Source organism: Schistocerca cancellata, chromosome 9 (assembly GCF_023864275.1).
Source record: "Schistocerca cancellata isolate TAMUIC-IGC-003103 chromosome 9, iqSchCanc2.1, whole genome shotgun sequence".
NCBI lineage: Eukaryota > Metazoa > Arthropoda > Insecta > Orthoptera > Acrididae > Schistocerca > Schistocerca cancellata.
The window spans coordinates 57,739,492-57,759,750 of NC_064634.1; the positions used below are offsets into that span (position 1 = coordinate 57,739,492).

At 42.5% G+C, this 20,259-nt stretch overlaps 1 protein-coding gene across 1 annotated transcript in view; it reads right to left on the reverse strand.

Moving 5' to 3' along the window:
- Window positions 1-4,166: 4,166 nt before the first annotated feature.
- The window catches only part of LOC126100474 (alpha-tocopherol transfer protein-like), a 179,757-nt gene continuing 163,664 nt past the window's right edge, over window positions 4,167-20,259 (reverse strand). Inside the window, exons 5-7 of the mRNA XM_049911082.1 lie at window positions 10,983-11,093; window positions 10,798-10,900; window positions 4,167-4,670 (exon numbers count right to left, since the gene is read on the reverse strand). Of these exons, the coding sequence (XP_049767039.1) occupies window positions 4,519-4,670; window positions 10,798-10,900; window positions 10,983-11,093 (366 nt within the window). The 3' untranslated portion in view covers window positions 4,167-4,518. The remainder of the gene's footprint in view (window positions 4,671-10,797; window positions 10,901-10,982; window positions 11,094-20,259) is intronic.

Below are 20,259 nucleotides of genomic sequence, written 5' to 3' on the forward strand. Positions count from 1 at the left end.
TGGAAATCATTTCGTCCACTCCTCGCACTCTGGTCGTTACAAAGGGCAAACTATCTGCCAAAGAAAGTATTGTTTGAGGCACGGGGAAGAACCCTTTTACAAAACATAATGATCTAAGCTTGGTACAGCCCTCCACGTATGCTACAGCGCGAGAATCGCTATTTGCCTCGCCAGACTTTTCACAGAAGAACGTTCGTTTAAATCCTTGTAATAGCCCTCGTCATTGGTTGATAGTGTTAATTCCTGTAGAGCGCATGCTCTCTCATACCTGACTTTGCGTAAGGCTTTCTGTCTATCAGCCTCAGAATCGTATCATGGAGTGAGAGAGGTTTCCGGCAACACACCACAGCACTATTGGTTAATTATATTAAAATCTACAGGAGATGGAGTATATATAACCTTTTTTACAAAATAAATAGTGCATAGGACTCGCAAAGTCCGCTGTGTTGGCCAGAGAGATCCCTGCTAGGATAGAAACAGCCAAGTTTCAGAGCGTTGAGATAGAGAACACTTGTGGACCGATGATGGGCGAGTTAACAATTTTCGGCTGACGACCGAAGAGTTAAACACTTGCAGACAAGCGAGACTTTGGGTTGTATAGAAGGATGTGTGTATTGTAGTACTGAGGAGCACACTTATTTTGTAGAGGCACAACGTTGGTTAACTCTCTTCAGCACCTAACTGCTCAATTTTTAACGTTTTGCAGCTTGCTAGTTTCTTCTGTCATGCACTTTGGCGATCTTACTGGTGTTCATACACTCCTGGAAATGGAAAAAAGAACACATTGACACCGGTGTGTCAGACCCACCATACTTGCTCCGGACACTGCGAGAGGGCTGTACAAGCAATGATCACACGCACGGCACAGCGGACACACCAGGAACCGCGGTGTTGGCCGTCGAATGGCGCTAGCTGCGCAGCATTTGTGCACCGCCGCCGTCAGTGTCAGCCAGTTTGCCGTGGCATACGGAGCTCCATCGCAGTCTTTAACACTGGTAGCACGCCGCGACAGCGTGGACGTGAACCGTATGAGCAGTTGACGGACTTTGAGCGAGGGCGTATAGTGGGCATGCGGGAGGCCGGGTGGACGTACCGCCGAATTGCTCAACACGTGGGGCGTGAGGTCTCCACAGTACATCGTTGTTGTCGCCAGTGGTCGGCGGAAGGTGCACGTGCCCGTCGACCTGGGACCGGACCGCAGCGACGCACGGATGCACGCCAAGACCGTAGGATCCTACGCAGTGCCGTAGGGGACCGCACCGCCACTTCCCAGAAAATTGGGGACACTGTTGCTCCTGGGGTATCGGCGAGGACCATTCGCAACCGTCTCCATGAAGCTGGGCTACGGTCCCGCACACCGTTAGGCCGTCTTCCACTCACGCCCCAACATCGTGCAGCCCGCCTCCAGTGGTGTCGCGACAGGCGTGAATGGAGGGACGAATGGAGACGTGTCGTCTTCAGCGATGAGAGTCGCTTCTGCCTTGGTGCCAATGATGGCCGTGTGCGTGTTTGGCGCCGTGCAGGTGAGCGCCACAATCAGGACTGCATACGACCGAGGCACACAGGGCCAACACCCGGCGTCATGGTGTGGGGAGCGATCTCCTACACTGGCCGTACACCACTGGTGATCGTCGAGGAGACACTGAATAGTGCACGGTACATCCAAACCGTCATCGAACCCATCGTTCTACCATTCCTAGACCGGCAAGGGAACTTGCTGTTCCAACAGGACAATGCACGTCCGCATTTATCCCGTGCCACCCAACGTGCTCTAGAAGGTGTAAGTCAACTACCCTGGCCAGCAAGATCTCCGGATCTGTCCCCATTGAGCATGTTTGGGACTGGATGAAGCGTCGTCTCACGCGGTCTGCACGTCCAGCACGAACGCTGGTCCAACTGAGGCGCCAGGTGGAAATGGCATGGCAAGCCGTTCCACAGGACTACATCCAGCATCTCTACGATCGTCTCCATGGGAGAATAGCAGCCTGCATTGCTGCGAAAGGTGGATATACACTGTACTAGTGCCGACATTGTGCATGCTCTGTTGCCTGTGTCTATGTGCCTGTGGTTCTGTCAGTGTGATCATGTGATGTATCTGACCCCAGGAATATGTCAATAAAGTTTCCCCTTCCTGGGACAATGAATTCACGGTGTTCTTATTTCAATTTCCAGGAGTGTATTTTTATCGTGATTACCCACCTTGTGCCAAGGTTAGATTTCGAAGTTATACTCCCTTGTCCAATTATTAAATGTGCAGTTTTTTGTCTCAGTGCGTAATTGTGTGTTGATGCTTCACAGTAACACAACTCATTATTATAGTGACCACTTGTTTCCTTTATAGGTAGATGATACTAGCCTCATTAACATACCCCTGTGTGTTATAGTACTCATATTTTCATGGTTGATTTGGCCAGTCCCATCAATTATAACTCAGTAAAACGTTTCCCTTTGAGTGACTTTAGCATTTCCTTGAAGTTTTTAGCATCTTATGAGGAGGTTCACTTCCCTGTGTGTCACCATAGATCGGACATCTAACATCCTAGGAATATGCTAAAGCTCAACCAACACCCCACAAGTCTACAAAACGTGTTGCGAGCAAACTAATACACTGAAGCGCCAAAGAAACTGGTATAGACATGCGTATTCAAATACAGAGATATCTAAACAGGCGGAATACGGCGCTGCGGTCGGCAACGCCTGTACAAGACAACAAGTGTTTGGCGCAATTGTTAGATCGGTCACTGCTGCTACAATGGCAGGATATCAAGATTTAAGTTAGTTTGATCGTGGTGTTACAGTCGCTGCAAGAACGATGGGGCACAGCACCTCCGAGGTAGCGATGAAGTGTGGATTTTCCCCTACGACCATTTCAAGAGTGTGCCATGAATACCAGGAATGCGGTTAAACATCAAATCTCCGACATGGTTGCGGCCGGAAAAAGATGCTGCAAGAACGGGACCAAGGACGATTGAAGAGAATCGTTCAACGTGACGGAAGTGCAACCCTTTCGCAGACTGATTCAGGATTTCAACGCTGAGTCATTAGTAAGTGTCAGCGTGTGAACCATTCAATAAAACATCATCGATATGGGCTTTCGGAGGCCCAGTCGTGTACCATTGATGACTGCGCCACTCAAAGCTTTACGCCTCGCCTGGTCCCGTCAACGCCGACATTGGACTGTCGATGACTGGAAACGTGTTGCCTGGTCGGACGAGGTTCGTTTCAATTTGTGTCGAGTGGATGGACGAGTACGGGTATGGAGACAACCTCATCAATCCATTGACGCAGCACGTCAGCAGGGGACTGTTCAAGCTGGTGGAGGATCTGTAATGGTGTGGGGCGTATGCAGTTTGAGTGATATGGGACCTCTGATGCGTCTAGATACGATTCTGACAAGTGACGTGTATTCTGTCAGATCACCTGCTAAATACAGAAGGATATGAAGACAATTTGCAGCATTGTGGACTGCCTACGGCAGAGGAACAGCTATCAGCAGACGATTGCTTTCGTCAACGTGGCATCATGTTGCAAAGCAGCATCTATGCATGATAATGTTTTGTGGGCAATAATATCCATGAAATGGACTGGCCGGCCGAACTGCCTAGAGTCCTGATGTGAGCCCAATGGAACACCTTTATAGTTGCAGTCAGGTCTTCGAAGGAAGCACTTGAGGTAAAAATTCATGACATCCATAAACAGGTGACCCCAGTATGCCAGTATCGCTAATTTTGAGAGGTGAATATGGGGACTGAAGATGGCATACTGAATTGCCGAAACTGGTAGCGAAAAATAAAATAACTTCTTAATTTGCACCGCTCTTTGGTGAATTTCTTTGTTAAACCTTTGGGATGAGTTAGAACGTAGACTTTTCACTCTAGACCCCAGCACCCAATATCAGTAACTTCTCTGGTTTCGACTCTTGAGGAAGAATGGATCAATCTTCCTCCAGAGATACCACACTGGAAGTGTTCCCAGAAGAACCCGTCATAAAGATGAAGAGTGGACGCACCTGTATTAACGCCCCTAATAAGTGTCCATGTACAAATAACGTAGGTATCACAGCTATGACACCTAAAACCCCTTCACATCCCGGTATAATTACTATAGGTGATATTTCAGTAGAAATTTTTTCATCAGTCGACAGTATCTGAGAAACCAAAGTCTACTTATCAATTTACAAATCCAGCAGTTTATTAACAAAAACAGAAATAACATCTTTAAAACATTTATTGATAGCTTACAATTGACTGTCTCAGGAATCACAGACTAAAATAAGGAACTGACAGACTCAAGCCACGTCTCCTCAAGCAATGTAATCGGTAGCAATTAGTTAATTTTGGTCCAGCATTATCACACACAAGTGATGCGCTGGTTGACCTTGCTCTGAAGTCGTTTTGCACACGATATCAGTCTTAATGACGCGTAAGATAACAACTTGGGGAGACTGCCGTCTGATTTCTCTTCCCGCAAGTGCACGCTGCACGTGCACTGCACACCACCCGTACTTAGGGCCGCTGCTCAGTCCACCACGAGCTGTCGGAACGAGCCCTCCACGCCGAACAGGTCGCTGCTGGTTTTCGGCTTTCCTGGCCGCTTCGTTTCGTCGCTGCGGTACTTCCCGTCCTCCTTGAAGAATTCTCCAAGGCTCTCGAACCTCTTCCTCCAAGGCGCTGCAACACGTACAGTTCGCAAAATGGGCCTATTGTTGTAGTGCATATATTTTACATATATAGACATTGAGAATGCATGTGAACAAATGCTACGTGTACACACACACACACACACACACACACACACACACACACACACACACACACATAAAAGGCGCAAGAAAAACCGGTCCTCAGTACAAGACAGCTCATTGTCGGCCCCCAATTGTCACCTATTGTTTCTTGCTTGCATTAGCTCAATTGTTATTTCTTCACTACCTAATTATTACATGTTTATCTATTTGTTGTTGCATCTCCTTGTGGCAGGCAACAATTCGTGCATAACTGGCGAGCAGTCTGTACTTGGGGCCGGTTTTTCGTGTGCCACTCTCTACGACTCAGAGGCCAAGTTTATCCCCGGACCCTCGACATTGTCAGTTCCAGCATTTGCCACCGATAAAGGATTTCAGAAGAAAGACAAGAATAAGTGTTTGAACGAGTTCAAAACGGCTCCACATTCTACTGTTACAACCGTTCAGCTTGCTCGACTAAAAGCGAACTAATTTCTTATCCCCCTCTCTTTTCAAATTAGCACAAGTTTGTTGCTGGCCGGTATTTTCACATTATAGGTCTCTACTATTTGGAACTTATTCCATTGTAGATTGTCTCTGCTATTTCATGTTAGCACCAAAGTTTTTAGTTTATTATACTGCTCCACGATTTGTCCTTTTAGTTCGTATAAAATCTTATCCTTTTTTGTAGGTAAACTAATAGAATTCCTACCTGAGTGTAGTGTTTACTACTCGTGACTTATCTAGGTTGTCTGTATGTGGACTGAAATTACTTTAGTTTCCATATTCTTCCCGTCAATCAACTCCTTTGTTTGCAAGACTCTCACCTAAGTTCTCAACATAAAAAAGTCAAACTTACGATTCATTTTCTCTATGGTTTTCTAATATTCCAAAAGCAAAGGCCACACTAATGCAAGATCTTCGTTTCCGAAATCCACACGCGGTAGGCATCTGCGCAACCGATATCTGCATTTTATTATTATTATTATTATTATGGTATACATTTTATTAACGTAATTCATCAATGCCGTTCCCTGAGTCGACACGAACGCTTTTGTTGCCTTTTTTTTAAAAAAAAGTTTTTATCGTATTCCCTACTTTTTATTCATCTGAAGTCATGTACCACACCTATTTGAAAATCTTAACCACCCGCTGTTATTTCAGTTTCTGGTCCACCAGAAGTATTTCCATATTCAGCCCATTGCATCCTGTGTTACTTCTGTTGCTTAAGATCTTCAGCGTTGCACCAGAGTCATGAATTGAAATTGCGGTCTATTTGATTTTACGTTCAGCTTCTGTTGTACATAGGTGTTCTTGATTTAATCTTGTATGACACCGAGATTCTTGTCAGTGAGCTAGAGTGTTACTACCACTGCTTTATTCCTGTCCTCTCAAATCTTTTATTTCTGGACATCTTAAAACCAAATCTTTATCATAAATTCATGACCTTCCTTAGGCCTAAAAATGACAGGAAGAGATGGGAAGAACTTGTCTCTAAACTTTACATTACTTTTTTTTACTCCTACCTTTTTGATATTTTAACAATACTTTAACTAACCAAATTGTTCTAAATCTTTCAGATTTTCGTTTCTAAAGATATTTCAATGACTTGTTAATTGTAATCAGTGCTCTCTCAAATGGACTGCAGTATTATCGCCTATAAACTTCACATCAATTTGATCGTCTTATGGCGATAATGGACACTGCATACTTTAGATTATATTCTGCCATGGTCTGCCGCATTCTCTACATGTGACATCCTATTCGCTGCCTGAAAGCTAACGTCTTCATTGATTACCGGTAATTCTTTGATATTCCTGTATTGCGTTTTATTTCAGTGGTCCTTACCCATTACACTTCTGCGGCCACCTCGTAACGTTACGATGATTTAATTTCTACTCAATTTATGCCGTTGTCTGCTATTTGTATATTTGACATTGTTCAACAGTCTTGAATATATCATTACTGCATTTTCGTGACTTTCCCGCCTCTAGCACAGAGGGGTCTCATATTCCGTTCTAGTTCAACAGTCCTTCCATCTCTATGGACTTACCTAGGTACCACCGCCTGGAATACCTGTAGTCTCACTCTTTCTTGATCCGTCTTTTATATAATTTGAATCGGGTTATTACTATTCGGTAACTACAAGAATGGACATACAACCCGCATTATGCCATGAAGGTCCACGACATCTTTTTCCTAAATGTTGATCTGAATAGGATGTGATGCGGTTGCTATCTTTCAAAGACTGCTTTTGGCAGATACATCTTTTCGGACTGCTACGGGGTGGAGAAACTTCTTTAGAAGCATCTTGACATCTTACAGTGCATGTTCCGACATTCCCGTCTTATGTACCACCCTTGCTATGGCTATCACATTTCAATAACATTTTAAAAGTTCGTAATGTTACATATATTTTATTATTCTGATTACATCTATCTGATAAGAAGTCTTGGAGATTCCCTCCCTACATTCTTAATTTCTGTTAAGTCTATACTCCAAGTTGTGCATACTTACGTTCAGTTTTCCTCTATAAAATCCTAACTCCCCACACTACTAAGTCTCTATTCCGAGACTATTTGCTTCTTTCGTCATCTCACTTTTCCCTCTCTTCAGCTGTCCCCACTTTTGGAGAGAAACAGGGAATTAGTTTACCTTTGGAATTTTTTCTGAGGACGTTGTAAATCTACATTTCCTGCTAATGTACCTAGAAATTCCACTTGAATAATTACAGTCGCCAACTGCAGTTCTACGCAGATCGTCATTGCAGAGTCTCTTTCCAGGTAACCCATATGTTTCCAAATCGGTTCTCTTAGTCATCGTTTCCTCATACGCTCTTAAAGACTTTAGCAGTGACCCAGGCAGTAAAGCGCCGTCAGTGGCTTAGATTTTTAATGAGAATTGTACCAACGATTGGGATGGAACTCTGTACTTACTACTCCTCCTCAGGTGAAGTGACCACTTAGGATGACGCTAGAACTTTAATACTTTTCCTGTCTGGAGGTTTGCCCTTCTCCATGCGTTCCCTGCTCCGACTCCTTTGTTCATCATCTTTTCTTCTGAACACATCTCGTTGCAGCATTTGGGACTCTGACCAACTTTTCTACGTATTTGCTAACTTCCTTATTATCTGTTGCTGTCTGTTGCTTCTTCGAGAGCTAATTCAATATGAGTTTCGTTAATTATTTCCGTTTATTCTGCACAGGTGTCGAAAAAACGTTAACCTCCGTACCCACCGCATATTCTCCGAAATTCCGCTCATGTTCTTGTTGGGCTTCTCTATTCCTCCACAGTTTACACCAGTCATCAGTCCAAACTGCAATCGTGACTTTTCTTACAAGTATACTTCCCAAGGCTTCCAGCTTCTGCAGGCTACAGTTCATCGTGAAGCATTCATTCGCGTAGACTCTGATGACTATTTTAGTTCCTTTCCAGGAGATGAACTACTTATTGTTCATATGTTTCGTCGGCCAGTACGTTCTTTGGGATTCTATGACCAAGACATGCTTTGTCCAGTCCTTTGAGCTGTATTGCATCACCAAGGTAAAGCAAAGCACTTGCATTTTTTGACCATTTCAATCCTCTATCCAGTTTCAAAGAATTTTTGTCCATGTTTAGCGTTCGGATTTTTGTGTGTCTGTCTATTAGGAAAATACAGGGTTTCTGTCGACTGGGAAAACACAGCATTGCACCGTGGTTCTGCGCCCAAGTAAAGTGAAGGGCCCCAGCACTGGCAGGGTGTGTCAGTTCTAGTGTCGAAGGAAGACAAAATGGTAGATATCGAAATAGACGACAGAGGGATAGAGAAACAATTAAAATCGCTCAAAAGAGGAACGGCCTCTGGACCTGATGGGATACCAGTTCAATTTTACACAGAGTACGCGAAGGAACTTGCCCCCCTTCTTGCAGCGGTGTACCGTAGGTCTCTAGAAGAGCGTAGCGTTCCAAAGGATTGGAAAAGGGCCAGGTCATCCCCGTTTTCAAGAAGGGACGTCGAACAGATGTGCAGAACTATAGACCTATATCTCTAACGTCGATCAGTTGTAGAATTTTGGAACACGGATTGTGTTCGAGTATAATGACTTTTCTGGAGACTAGACATCTATTCTGTAGGAATCAGCATGGGTTTCGAAAAAGACGGTCATGTGAAACCCAGCTCGCGCTATTCGTCCACGAGACTCGGAGGGCCATAGACACGGGTTCACAGGTAGATGCCGTGTTTCTTGACTTCCGCAAGGCGTTCGATACAGTTCCCCACAGTCGTTTAATGAACAAAGTAAGAGCATATGGACTATCAGACCAATTGTGTGATTGGATTGAGGAGTTACTAGATAACAGGACGCAGCATGTCATTCTCAATGGAGAGAAGTCTTCCGAAGTAAGAGTGATTTCAGGTGTGCCACAGGGGAGTGTCATACGACCGTTGCTATTCACAATATACATAAATGACCTGGTGGATGACATCGGAAGTTCACTGAGGCTTTTTGCAGATGATGCTGTGGTGTATCGAGAGGTTGTAACAATGGAAAATTGTACTGAAATGCAGGAGGATCTGCAGCGAATTGACGCATGGTGCAGGGAATAGCAATTGAATCTCAATGTAGACAAGTGTAATGTGCTGCGAATACACAGAAAGATAGATCCTTTATCATTTAGCTACAAAATAGCAGCTCAGCAACTGGAAGCAGTTAATACCATAAATTATCTGGGAGTACGCATTAGGAGTGATTTAAAATGGAATGATCATATATTGTTGATCGTCGGTAAAGCAGATGCCAGACTGAGATTCATTGGAAGAATGCAATCCGAAAACAAAGGAAGTAGGTTACAATACGCTTGTTCGCCCACTGCTTGAATACTGCTCAGCAGTGTGGGATCTGTACCAGACAGGGTTGATAGAAGAGATAGAGAAGATCCAACGGAGAGCAGCGCGCTTCGTTACAGGATCATTTAGTAATCGCGAAAGCGTTACGGAGATGATAGATAAACTCCAGTGGAAGACTCTGCAGGAGAGACGCTCAGTAGCTCGGTACGGGCTTTTGTCAAAGTTTCGAGAACATACCTTCACCGAAAAGTCAAGCAGTATATTGCTCCCTCCTACGTATATCTCGCGAAGAGACCATGAGGATAAAATCAGAGAGATTAGAGCCCACACAGAGGCATACCGACAATCCTTCTTTCCACGAACAATACGAGACTGGAATAGAAGGGAGAACCGATAGAGGTACTCAAGGTACCCTCCGCCACACACCGTCAGGTGGCTTGTGGAGTATGGATGTAGATGTAGATGTAGAAGACACCGGTAAACATGAGAACTAGGACCATGCCTAGTAAAGCACTGTGGTATTCAAAACAGTCCGGGCGTTGGTGGCAGTTTTACTCATCAATAAGTCTAAAATAATAAACAGTATTTGGTGGGCATCTTCAATTTTGTTATACTCCTGTTGGTATTACACACAATGCGATAAAAACTTAAAATCTAGTTTTAGAATACGACAAATTCGAGAAAATCATTTTAACGTGTTTTGTCGTTTAGAATTTAGCTCCTTGATTCTACACACGAAGCTTGATGTAATTATTAATGCACTGGCATTCTGTCGGGACCTCTGCGTACCTCTGTTGCAGCACAGGAACTCTGGCTGTGACAGTTCAATCTCTCTGTTCACAGACGACAGAAGAAAAATAAACTGTCATACGGCTTTGTTGCTCATTTCGTCGAAAGAGTTCAAGGGCGCTGCTGACGTGAAAGGGCGTTACTGCAATTGTTTCCAAGTTTATAATTTGGTTTCATACTTTTTTTAGTTAATGTAAAATGATATTACTAAAGCAGTACGTAAGTAACCCAATGAAGTACGTTGCATATATCCGAACAGGACCCTCACGTTGCAGTCGTGTTTTGTACATAAATTAAATATATGTATTACAACGCACTACTCTGTTTTTAGTGTTCTTGGTAATGTTCTCTCCTAATATTAATTCCTTTGAACAGCTTTTCACAGTTTGAGCAGGAAAGGGGTAACATATTGACAGCCTTTACCTACCTCATGATGCCCACTTCAAGACCTGTAAAAACTCACCTGCAACGATTTCTATCGGTCCCGCACTGCCGCCGTACTCATTCGGCAGTATGTCTTTGTCGAAATACTCCAGCAGCGAGTCCAAGTTGGAGTGCATTACAACCTACAGCACAAGGAAGCAAGGATGAAACACAAATCTATTAACAGTAAGAATAAAATCTGATAAGGAATGACTGATCACTTACCCTCCGCCTGATCTTTTCCTTCATCAGGGGAAGAAACAGTCCAGTTAGAGCCTCAGAAAAACTGGGGGCGTTCACGAAGTGCATTGCTTTCATTCTCAGCGGGTATGCATCCTGCAACAAGGGAAAAAATAATTTACATTTGTGTGGTTAAGGTATGGGAGAGGTAGTTGATAGCATGTGGGGATGGGTTGCACTCGACGAAATTCAGCAAATCGCGAATTCCTCTGTTGTGCCAATCTCTCCATTTCCGAGTCGCTTCTACACCTAAGTTTTCAGTTATTTAATTTATACATTTCAGTGTACGTCCGCTTGCAATTTTCACCCACTGACGCTCGTTCTAGTAACATGGAAATTATTCCTGACGTGTTAATAAACGTCCTACCATCCTGTCCATCATCTAGTCACTGGTTTCCACAGAGTCCTTTCCTCATCGATTCTGTGAAGAATTTCATATCAATACCTTTCATTTTCACCATCATTTAACACTACCTAGATGGCTAAATAAAATGTGTGTTATTTCACTCATATCTGTTATTCAGAAATTTTAGTATATCTTTCAGAATAAAATTCAGTCGAAAGTTGCAAATATATTTTCGTTTCACTTTACCGGTTTCAACAAATTAATCTGTTATCTTCAGAAGTCTACAAAACTGGTGATACTATATATATTACAGTTTGGCTATACATTTATGTAAAGTATGAGAACTGTATCAGAGAAACAAATGCTGATATCTTCTTCACATAAGCATAATGCCGTTTTATGTCCAAAAATGTACATATTGTATGGGATTTTTATAAACATAGATGGCAGTAACCTAATCATGTGTGTGTATATTAAGCTGTTGCACCATATTGCATAGCATCTCTTATAGAATGTGATAATTAGATGATTCCTTTTATATACTAGAACTATTAGCAATAGTTTTTAAAATGTATTATTTATAACTTCCTTATATACCTAGATTACACTTTTTATATGCTTTTATGTACGTAATACATCTAAGTTAACTACTTAAACTTCAATTTTTTTTGCTTTATTAGCGATCATTGACTTCTGTGGAGTACTAAACTCCTTAAATGTTAACTTGCTTGTGCTTCTGAAATACTCGATATTTTCATGAGACTATAGTTTATGCTTTGCATAAGTGTAAATGCAAAGAGAAGAGCTAATTGGTTTACTTGAAAGCCATTCTTAATTAACTCTTTAACCAGTATTGAACGTAACTTGAATAGAACAGTGATCACAGTAAGTAGTTATTGACCATTCCAGTTTAAGGGCCAACTTAAGGAACACCTGCTTCTCAAGTTTCTTGAAGCATGTATATTCATGTATTTGTGTATAGAAGTGTTTCCTCATTGTGTGTTACCAGCAGAGTTCGGTTATGTTCTTAGCGAAATAACAGAATAATTTCTCGGTCCTCATCCTAAATGCTGAGCCATAATTACAATTATGACATTACATAGTGTTTATGGATTCTTCTGTTACTTCTTGCTAGAACAGTTCCATATTTAATGTTGAATAACAAGTACAGTGTTTGTGTTAAATTGATTTTTGTTTATTTTGAACTAGTTTTCGTATTATATCTTTATGAAAAACCAACTAGCATGTGGAAGTGACACTGGTTCTTGGGTAATCATACATTATAGGTAAAGATACAATCACTTGCACAGAGTGTGGTGCATCATGCTTGTTCCTTAATGTTGACGTTACATTTTGCAGAATGTAAAATGTTAAGCACAATAAATAAACTATATCACAGGTTAAATGATTTTTAAACATTGTAAACTAAACTTCAGGCAGTGGACAGTATTATACACAACAATTAGAACATATAATCTTACATTATTATAGCTTATATGGTTATCATCCTACAATTTGTGAAGTTGTGGCATTGGGTGAGAGCTATCTAACTGAACACTAGTAATGTACCTCGAGAAACAATCATATTTTACATTTTTTATGCAATGGGCAATATTGAACAAAATACATGGTAAAAATACAAAACATTAAAGTAGTACAAGTTATACTGTTGAAGTTTGTCTGGCCAGGGATAGAAAATTCTGTTGTGTTTTCTGTAACAGTATGTGTCATTCTGGCAGTTTGTGGCTATATGGCTGGTTGACAGCATCATGTGAAGCTTAAGAGTGAGAATGTTCTCACCTATAATGGATCATTCACAACTGTAAGCTAAATGTGTGTCTGCCTCAAGTGCTTCTGATAGGCTTAGTTTTCTTCCTTTGTTGGTTGCACGTAGTACTACTGTGTTAATTTGGTATTTCTGTCCTTCGTTCAACAAAGGTGGAGTCTGATTTACATAATCTCCAGCTGTGTTTGTATTCAATCAGTCTCGTTGTTATAGCCCTGCCTGTCTGACCAATATACAGTTTGTTACAGTCATTGAAAGTGAATTCACTTAAATAAATCTGTTCTGCCCTTACTGTTTAAGAGGATATGGGCTGTAGTGCCTCTTACATAAAATGATTTTCCATAACTGCAGGATTTGATAGCTTTGGCTAATTTGTCAGATAGCTTTCCAAAATATGGGATAGTACACTAGTTGGTTTTGTATATGACTGTTGCAGCAGACGGAGCATACACACAGTGTATCTATTGTTTCTGTGCAAAATGTTAATTCAGGGGAATGGCCACTGTTTAATGCAATATATTTAATGGCGTCTAATTCTGTTTGAAAATTCTGTTGTGACATTGGTATGGATGCAAGATGATATACCATGGAATGAAAGGCAGCATGTTTGTGAGATATTCGGTGTTGTGAACATAAGGGGATTACAGTGTCCGTTGATGGTTTTCCATAAATTTCAAAGCTTTGTGTATTTGTAGTGTTATCTCTGTTGAGGTCTAAGAAGTTAATAGATTTTTCACCAATCTGCATGGTGAACTGTACATTTTTGTGTTGTGACTTTATATGTACAAAGAATGTGTTCAGTTGTCTTCCAGTTACAGTTCACCGACACAGTACATGATCTACATATCAGTACCAATAATTGATATTATCACTGAGAGGCTCACTATGTAGGAACTGTTTCAAAAAGGTCCATGAAGAGTCCTGCTAAAAGAGGACTAACAAGAGACCCCATTTCCAAACCCTCTGTTTGTATAGAGTACCCTCAAATTGAAAATAATTTTGTTGTAAACATATCTGAATAGACAGTTTTATGTCTTCTTCTTGTACAGGATTGACACCTGCCCTGTACAGTAGTTCTGTCAAAATATCAAGGCATTCTTTCATTGGTATGTTTGTAAATAAACTGCCAATGTCAAAGATACTAGTTTTGCACTATGTGGAGGGAGGTCTCTAATTTTGTTAACAAGGTCCACTGAATTCACAATTCCTTAATTAGATTTAAATTTTGTCTCTATTTTCATACAGAAATCTACCTCTTTGGTAATTTTGTAGTTCGGTGTGGTGTAGGCTTGCACAAGAGGTTGTAAAGGTTGGCCTTCCTTGTGATGTTAAGGTAGTCCACACAGTTTAGGAAGTACTGGATTCATGTTGATGAAATATTAGCTTCATTCCCACTTTTAAGCTTCACATAATACTATCCATCTGCCACATACCCACAAACTGCCACAATGACACATACTGCTACACAAAATACAACAGAATTTTCTATTCGTTATGACAAATCTCAACAATACAACTTTTAATACTTTAATATTGTTTATTTTAACCACGTACTACATTCAATGTTACCCATTGCATAAAAACGTTATTTACAACATAAAACATGTTTATTTGTCAACATAAGTTACTAGATCTCAGATAGTTCTCAGCCAATGGCACAACTTCACAACTATGGCATCATAACGATATAAACTATAATAATGTAAGGTTATATAATCTATTACTGTGTGTAATACTGTATATTGCCAAAAGTTTAGTTGACTATGTTAAAAAATAATTTAATCTCTAATTTAGTTTAAATTAATTATTTATTGTGTTGACATTTGCCATTGTGTAAAATGTAATTTCAACATTAAGAAACAAGAGTGATTCACAACACTATCCAAGTGATTGTATCTTTGCGTATTAGGTTATCTAAGAACCAGTCTCCCTTCCATAAGCGTGTCAGTTGTTTCCTGAAGATGACCAAATAAGCTGAAAACTAGTCCGAAATAAACAAAAATCAGTAGAACACAAACACTGTACTTGTTATTCAACCTTAAATATGACAGTATAAGTACTTACATTGTAGGAATCATTTTAATAGTTTTTGTCTTCTAAGGCTAACTGGACGCAACTGTTCAGATAATAGAGTCAAGGACACCATTTTTCATAAATACCATATTTAATGCAAAGAAGTAAATGCTATTACAGAAACCAGATAATAATCACATCAGTTGACATAACCAGTTGAACATCAATTATATTGCAGTGGTTTTTTCATAATTAATGTGTAAAAGCTCCTCATGAAAATTAGTGAAGCTCCACTCTCATACATCGACACTGTGTAATGCACATTAGATTTTTAGTGTTGAATACGAAAGTATATGTTAGACTGATTTTGTTGTCAGACCACTTTAAGGATCCAGCTATGTTACTTATATTTCAATTCTGTTCCAAGGCTTGTTAGACTGTGCTACTACACTCCTGGAAATTGAAATTAGAACACCGTGAATTCATTGTCCCAGGAAGGGGAAACTTTATTGACACATTCCTGGGGTCAGATACATCACATGATCACACTGACAGAACCACAGGCACATAGACACAGGCAACAGAGCATGCACAATGTCGGCACTAGTACAGTGTATATCCACCTTTCGCAGCAATGCAGGCTGCTATTCTCCCATGGAGACGATCGTAGAGATGCTGGATGTAGTCCTGTGGAACGGCTTGCCATGCCATTTCCACCTGGCGCCTCAGTTGGACCAGCGTTCGTGCTGGACGTGCAGACCGCGTGAGACGACGCTTCATCCAGTCCCAAACATGCTCAATGGGGGACAGATCCGGAGATCTTGCTGGCCAGGGTAGTTGACTTACACCTTCTAGAGCACGTTGGGTGGCACGGGATACATGCGGACGTGCATTGTCCTGTTGGAACACCAAGTTCCCTTGCCGGTCTAGGAATGGTAGAACGATGGGTTCGATGACGGTTTGGATGTACCGTGCACTATTCAGTGTCCCCTCGACGATCACCAGTGGTGTACGGCCAGTGTAGGAGATCGCTCCCCACACCATGATGCCGGGTGTTGGCCCTGTGTGCCTCGGTCGTATGCAGTCCTGATCGTGGCGCTCACCTGCACGGCACCAAACACGCATACGACCATCATTGGCACCAAGGCAGAAGCGACTCTCATCGCTGAAGACGACACGTCTCCATTCGTCCCTCCATTCACGCCTGTCGCGACATCACTGGAGGCGGGCTGCACGATGTTGGGGCGTGAGCGGAAGACGGCCTAACGGTGTGCGGGACCGTAGCCTAGCTTCATGGAGACGGTTGCGAATGGTCCTCGCCGATACCCCAGGAGCAACAGTGTCCCTAATTTGCTGGGAAGTGGCGGTGCGGTCCCCTACGGCACTGCGTAGGATCCTACGGTCTTGGCGTGCATCCGTGCGTCGCTGCGGTCCGGTCCCAGGTCGACGGGCACGTGCACCTTCCGCCGACCACTGGCGACAACATCGATGTACTGTGGAGACCTCACGCCCCACGTGTTGAGCAATACGGCGGTACGTCCACCCGGCCTCCCGCATGCCCACTATACGCCCTCGCTCAAAGTCCGTCAACTGCACATACGGTTCACGTCCACGCTGTCGCGGCATGCTACCAGTGTTAAAGACTGCGATGGAGCTCCGTATGCCACGGCAAACTGGCTGACACTGACGGCGGCGGTGCACAAATGCTGCGCAGCTAGCGCCATTCGACGGCCAACACCGCGGGTCCTGGTATGTCCGCTCTCGCAGTGTCCGGAGCAAGTATGGTGGGTCTGACACACCGGTGTCAATGTGTTCTTTTTTCCATTTCCAGGAGTGTATTTTGTGTCCTATTTGGAAAGCAAATTTTAGTACTAAGTATTTATAGTAGTTAACGATCTTAATTAACAGTTAGCCACTTGACTCAGCTTTTCCTAGTTAGACTGGTGGACGTTTTGATCTTTTATGTAAATTGCATTTTACTTTAAAACTTACCACATTTTTTGTTTGAATCCTCTTTACTCTACTACTGTTTCCTACCAGGCACAGCATTTCGAGAAATGAAACGTAGTCTGATAACTATTCCATTAGCATACAGTCATGTTCATTTTAAATTCCTTTCATAGATGTAACATTATTGAAAACTTGCTCTTATAGTGTTACAGGTAAGTAGTATACTTGTCTTTACACCAAACAGAACTATTAGTGATCGGTAGTGTTGCAACTTTAAATACTTTACATACATGTATAGCGAAGGTCCAAAAGTTTGTAGTATCCCTAATATAGTAGGGTTCTGAAGAGGATTAATTTGTCGAAACTGGTGAAACGAAATTAAAAGATATTTGCGACTTCCGACTGAATGTTATTCTTACACTACTGGCCATTGAAATTGCTACACCAAGAAGAAATGCAGATGCTAAACGGGTATTCATTGGACAAATATATTATACTAGAACTGACATGTGATTACATTTTCACGCAATGTAGGTGCATAGATCAGTACCCAGAATAACCACCTCTGTAATAACGGCCTTCATACGCCTGGGCATCGAGTCCAACAGAGCTTGGATGGCGTGTACAGGTACAGCTGCCCATGCAGCTTCAGCACGATACCGCAGTTCATCAAGAGTAGTGACTGGCGTATTGTGACGAGCCAGTTGCTCGCCCACCATTGACCAGACGTTTTCAGTTGGTGAGAGATCTGGAGAATCTGCTGGCCAAGGCAGCAGTCGAACATCATCTGTATCCAGAAAGGCCCATACAGGACCTGCAACATGCGGTCATGCATTATCCTGCTGAAATGTCGGGTTTCGCAGTGATGGAATGAAGGCTAGAGCCAAGGGTCGTAACACATCTGAAATATAACGTCCACTGTTCAAAGTGCCGCCAATGCGAACAAGAGGTGACCGAAACGTGTAACCAATGGCACCCCATACCATCACGCCAGGTGACACGCCAGTATGGCGATGACGAATACTCTCTTCCAATGTGCGTTCACCGCGATGTCGCCAAACACGGATGCGACCATCACGATGCGGTAAACAGAACCTGGATTCATTCGAGAAAATGACATTTTTAGCCATTCGTACACCCAGGTTCGTCGTTGAGTACACCTTCGCAGGCGTTCCTGTCTGTGATGCAGCCTCAAGGGTAACGGCAGCCATGGTCTCCGAGCTGGTAGACCATGCTGCTGCAGACGTCGTCGAACTGTTCGTGCAGATGGTGGTTGTCTTGCAAACGACCCCATTTGTTGATTCAGGGATCGAGACGTGGCTGCACGATCCATTACAGCCATGCGGATAAGATGCCTGTCATCTCGACCGCTAGTTATACGAGGCCGTTGGGATCCAGCACGGCGTTCCGTATTACCCTCCTGAACCCACCGATTCCATATTCTGCTAACAGTAATTGGATCTCCACAAACGCGAGCAGCAATGTCGCGATACGATAAACCGCAATCGCGATAGGCTACACTCCGACCTTTATCAAAGTCGGAAACGTGATGGTACGCATTTCTCCTCCTTACACGAGGCATAACAACAATGTTTCACCGTGCAACGCCGGTCAACTGCTGTTTGTGTATGAGAAATCGGTTGGAAACTTTCCTCATGTCAGCACGTTGTAGGTGTCGCCACCGGCGCCAATCTTGTGTGAATGCTCTGAAAAGCTTATCATTTGCATATCACGTCATCTTCTTCCTGTCGGTTAAATTTCGCATCTGTAGCACGTCATCTTCGTGGTGTAGAAATTTTAATGGCCAGCAGTGTAAATACAATGTCTGTTTACTAGAACGTTTCGGCATCTGCCCTTGTTCATTTTTTTCTTTCCTTTTCTTTGCGAAAATGTCCGGTGTACAGTTGTTACGGTAAGGTACACGTACAGCATTATGTTGGCGCTGCTGGTAGCATGGAGATAGTTGACGGTCAGTGTGGATCTGTTCCTTATATAGATAGGAAGATGCGCCGTCAGAATTCTTTTGCTCCAATGTTTTGAATTTACTTCGAAGCAAAAGAAAGTCGTTCTTTTCCTGGACAAAAAGTTGGAAGTACGTAACAGAATAGGCAACGCAGAACTGCTGAGAAATATAGCTGCAGCTGTGTCAGGCTGCAGGAAGAAACGAAAAGAAACTGAGGACATCTGCTTCAAAATGATAACTAAAGACCGTTTGCAGAACCGGAACACATTAAGGTAAGCAAGATATGAAACGCTCGATGAATCATTATTCGTTTGGTTCAGTGAGAAAAGAGCATAGTGTTCCGATATCAAGGCCAGTCCTGCAGGAAAAGGTGTTAAACAGCAAGCTGCCCGATGGCTATCGCAACTTCACAGCCAGCCATGGTTGGTGGGATAGATGGAAAGCTTGACATATTTTCCTGGGGATACAATGGGCGCAGAAAACTTCAAAAAAATTTTGAATACGCTATATCCTTCGAAAACGTAACCACACACCAGATTTATAATGCAGATGACTTTGAACTTTTTTCTCGTATGCTGCCAAGTAAGATGCTGGATTCCAAACCAGATGACTCGGCAAACGGTTGTAGAGTTAAAATTATGGCGTGTAGCAATGCATCCAGAAGACACAAATCGCCTCTCCTTTGATAGGAAAATCAAAACATCCGCGTACCTTGAAATATATTAACCCATTGCCGTACTTTGATGAATGTGACTCATGATAATTTTGGACCAAACAAGAATATCTCGAATCAGGCTCGTGGAAACTAATGCGGGCCAAACGCAAGCACCACGAGTCTAATTCATGAGAAGAGTATTTACCAGTTACAATCGTGGTTTAGTTATTACCGTAAGGCCGTGAGAAATGGTCACACTTCGTTAAATCTGAGTTACAAAACAAGGTTTTTGAACTCGCGTTTTTGAAGACAAATTTAATACACCCTTACATAGTGTTAAGAATTGGGCGTTTACATGAAAGTAGGGATGAAGGATCTAGTGGTAGCGACGTAGTTGTACAAAATAGAAAGGATGCGGAACGTTCAATTATAGATAACGATAGTGATAGAGAAAATTCAATACGTAAATTACGTCTAATTTGGATTTGGGGGAAAGCGAAAAACACAGACATTCGGAAATAGACTCGAGACATAGAAGCATCTGTTGGA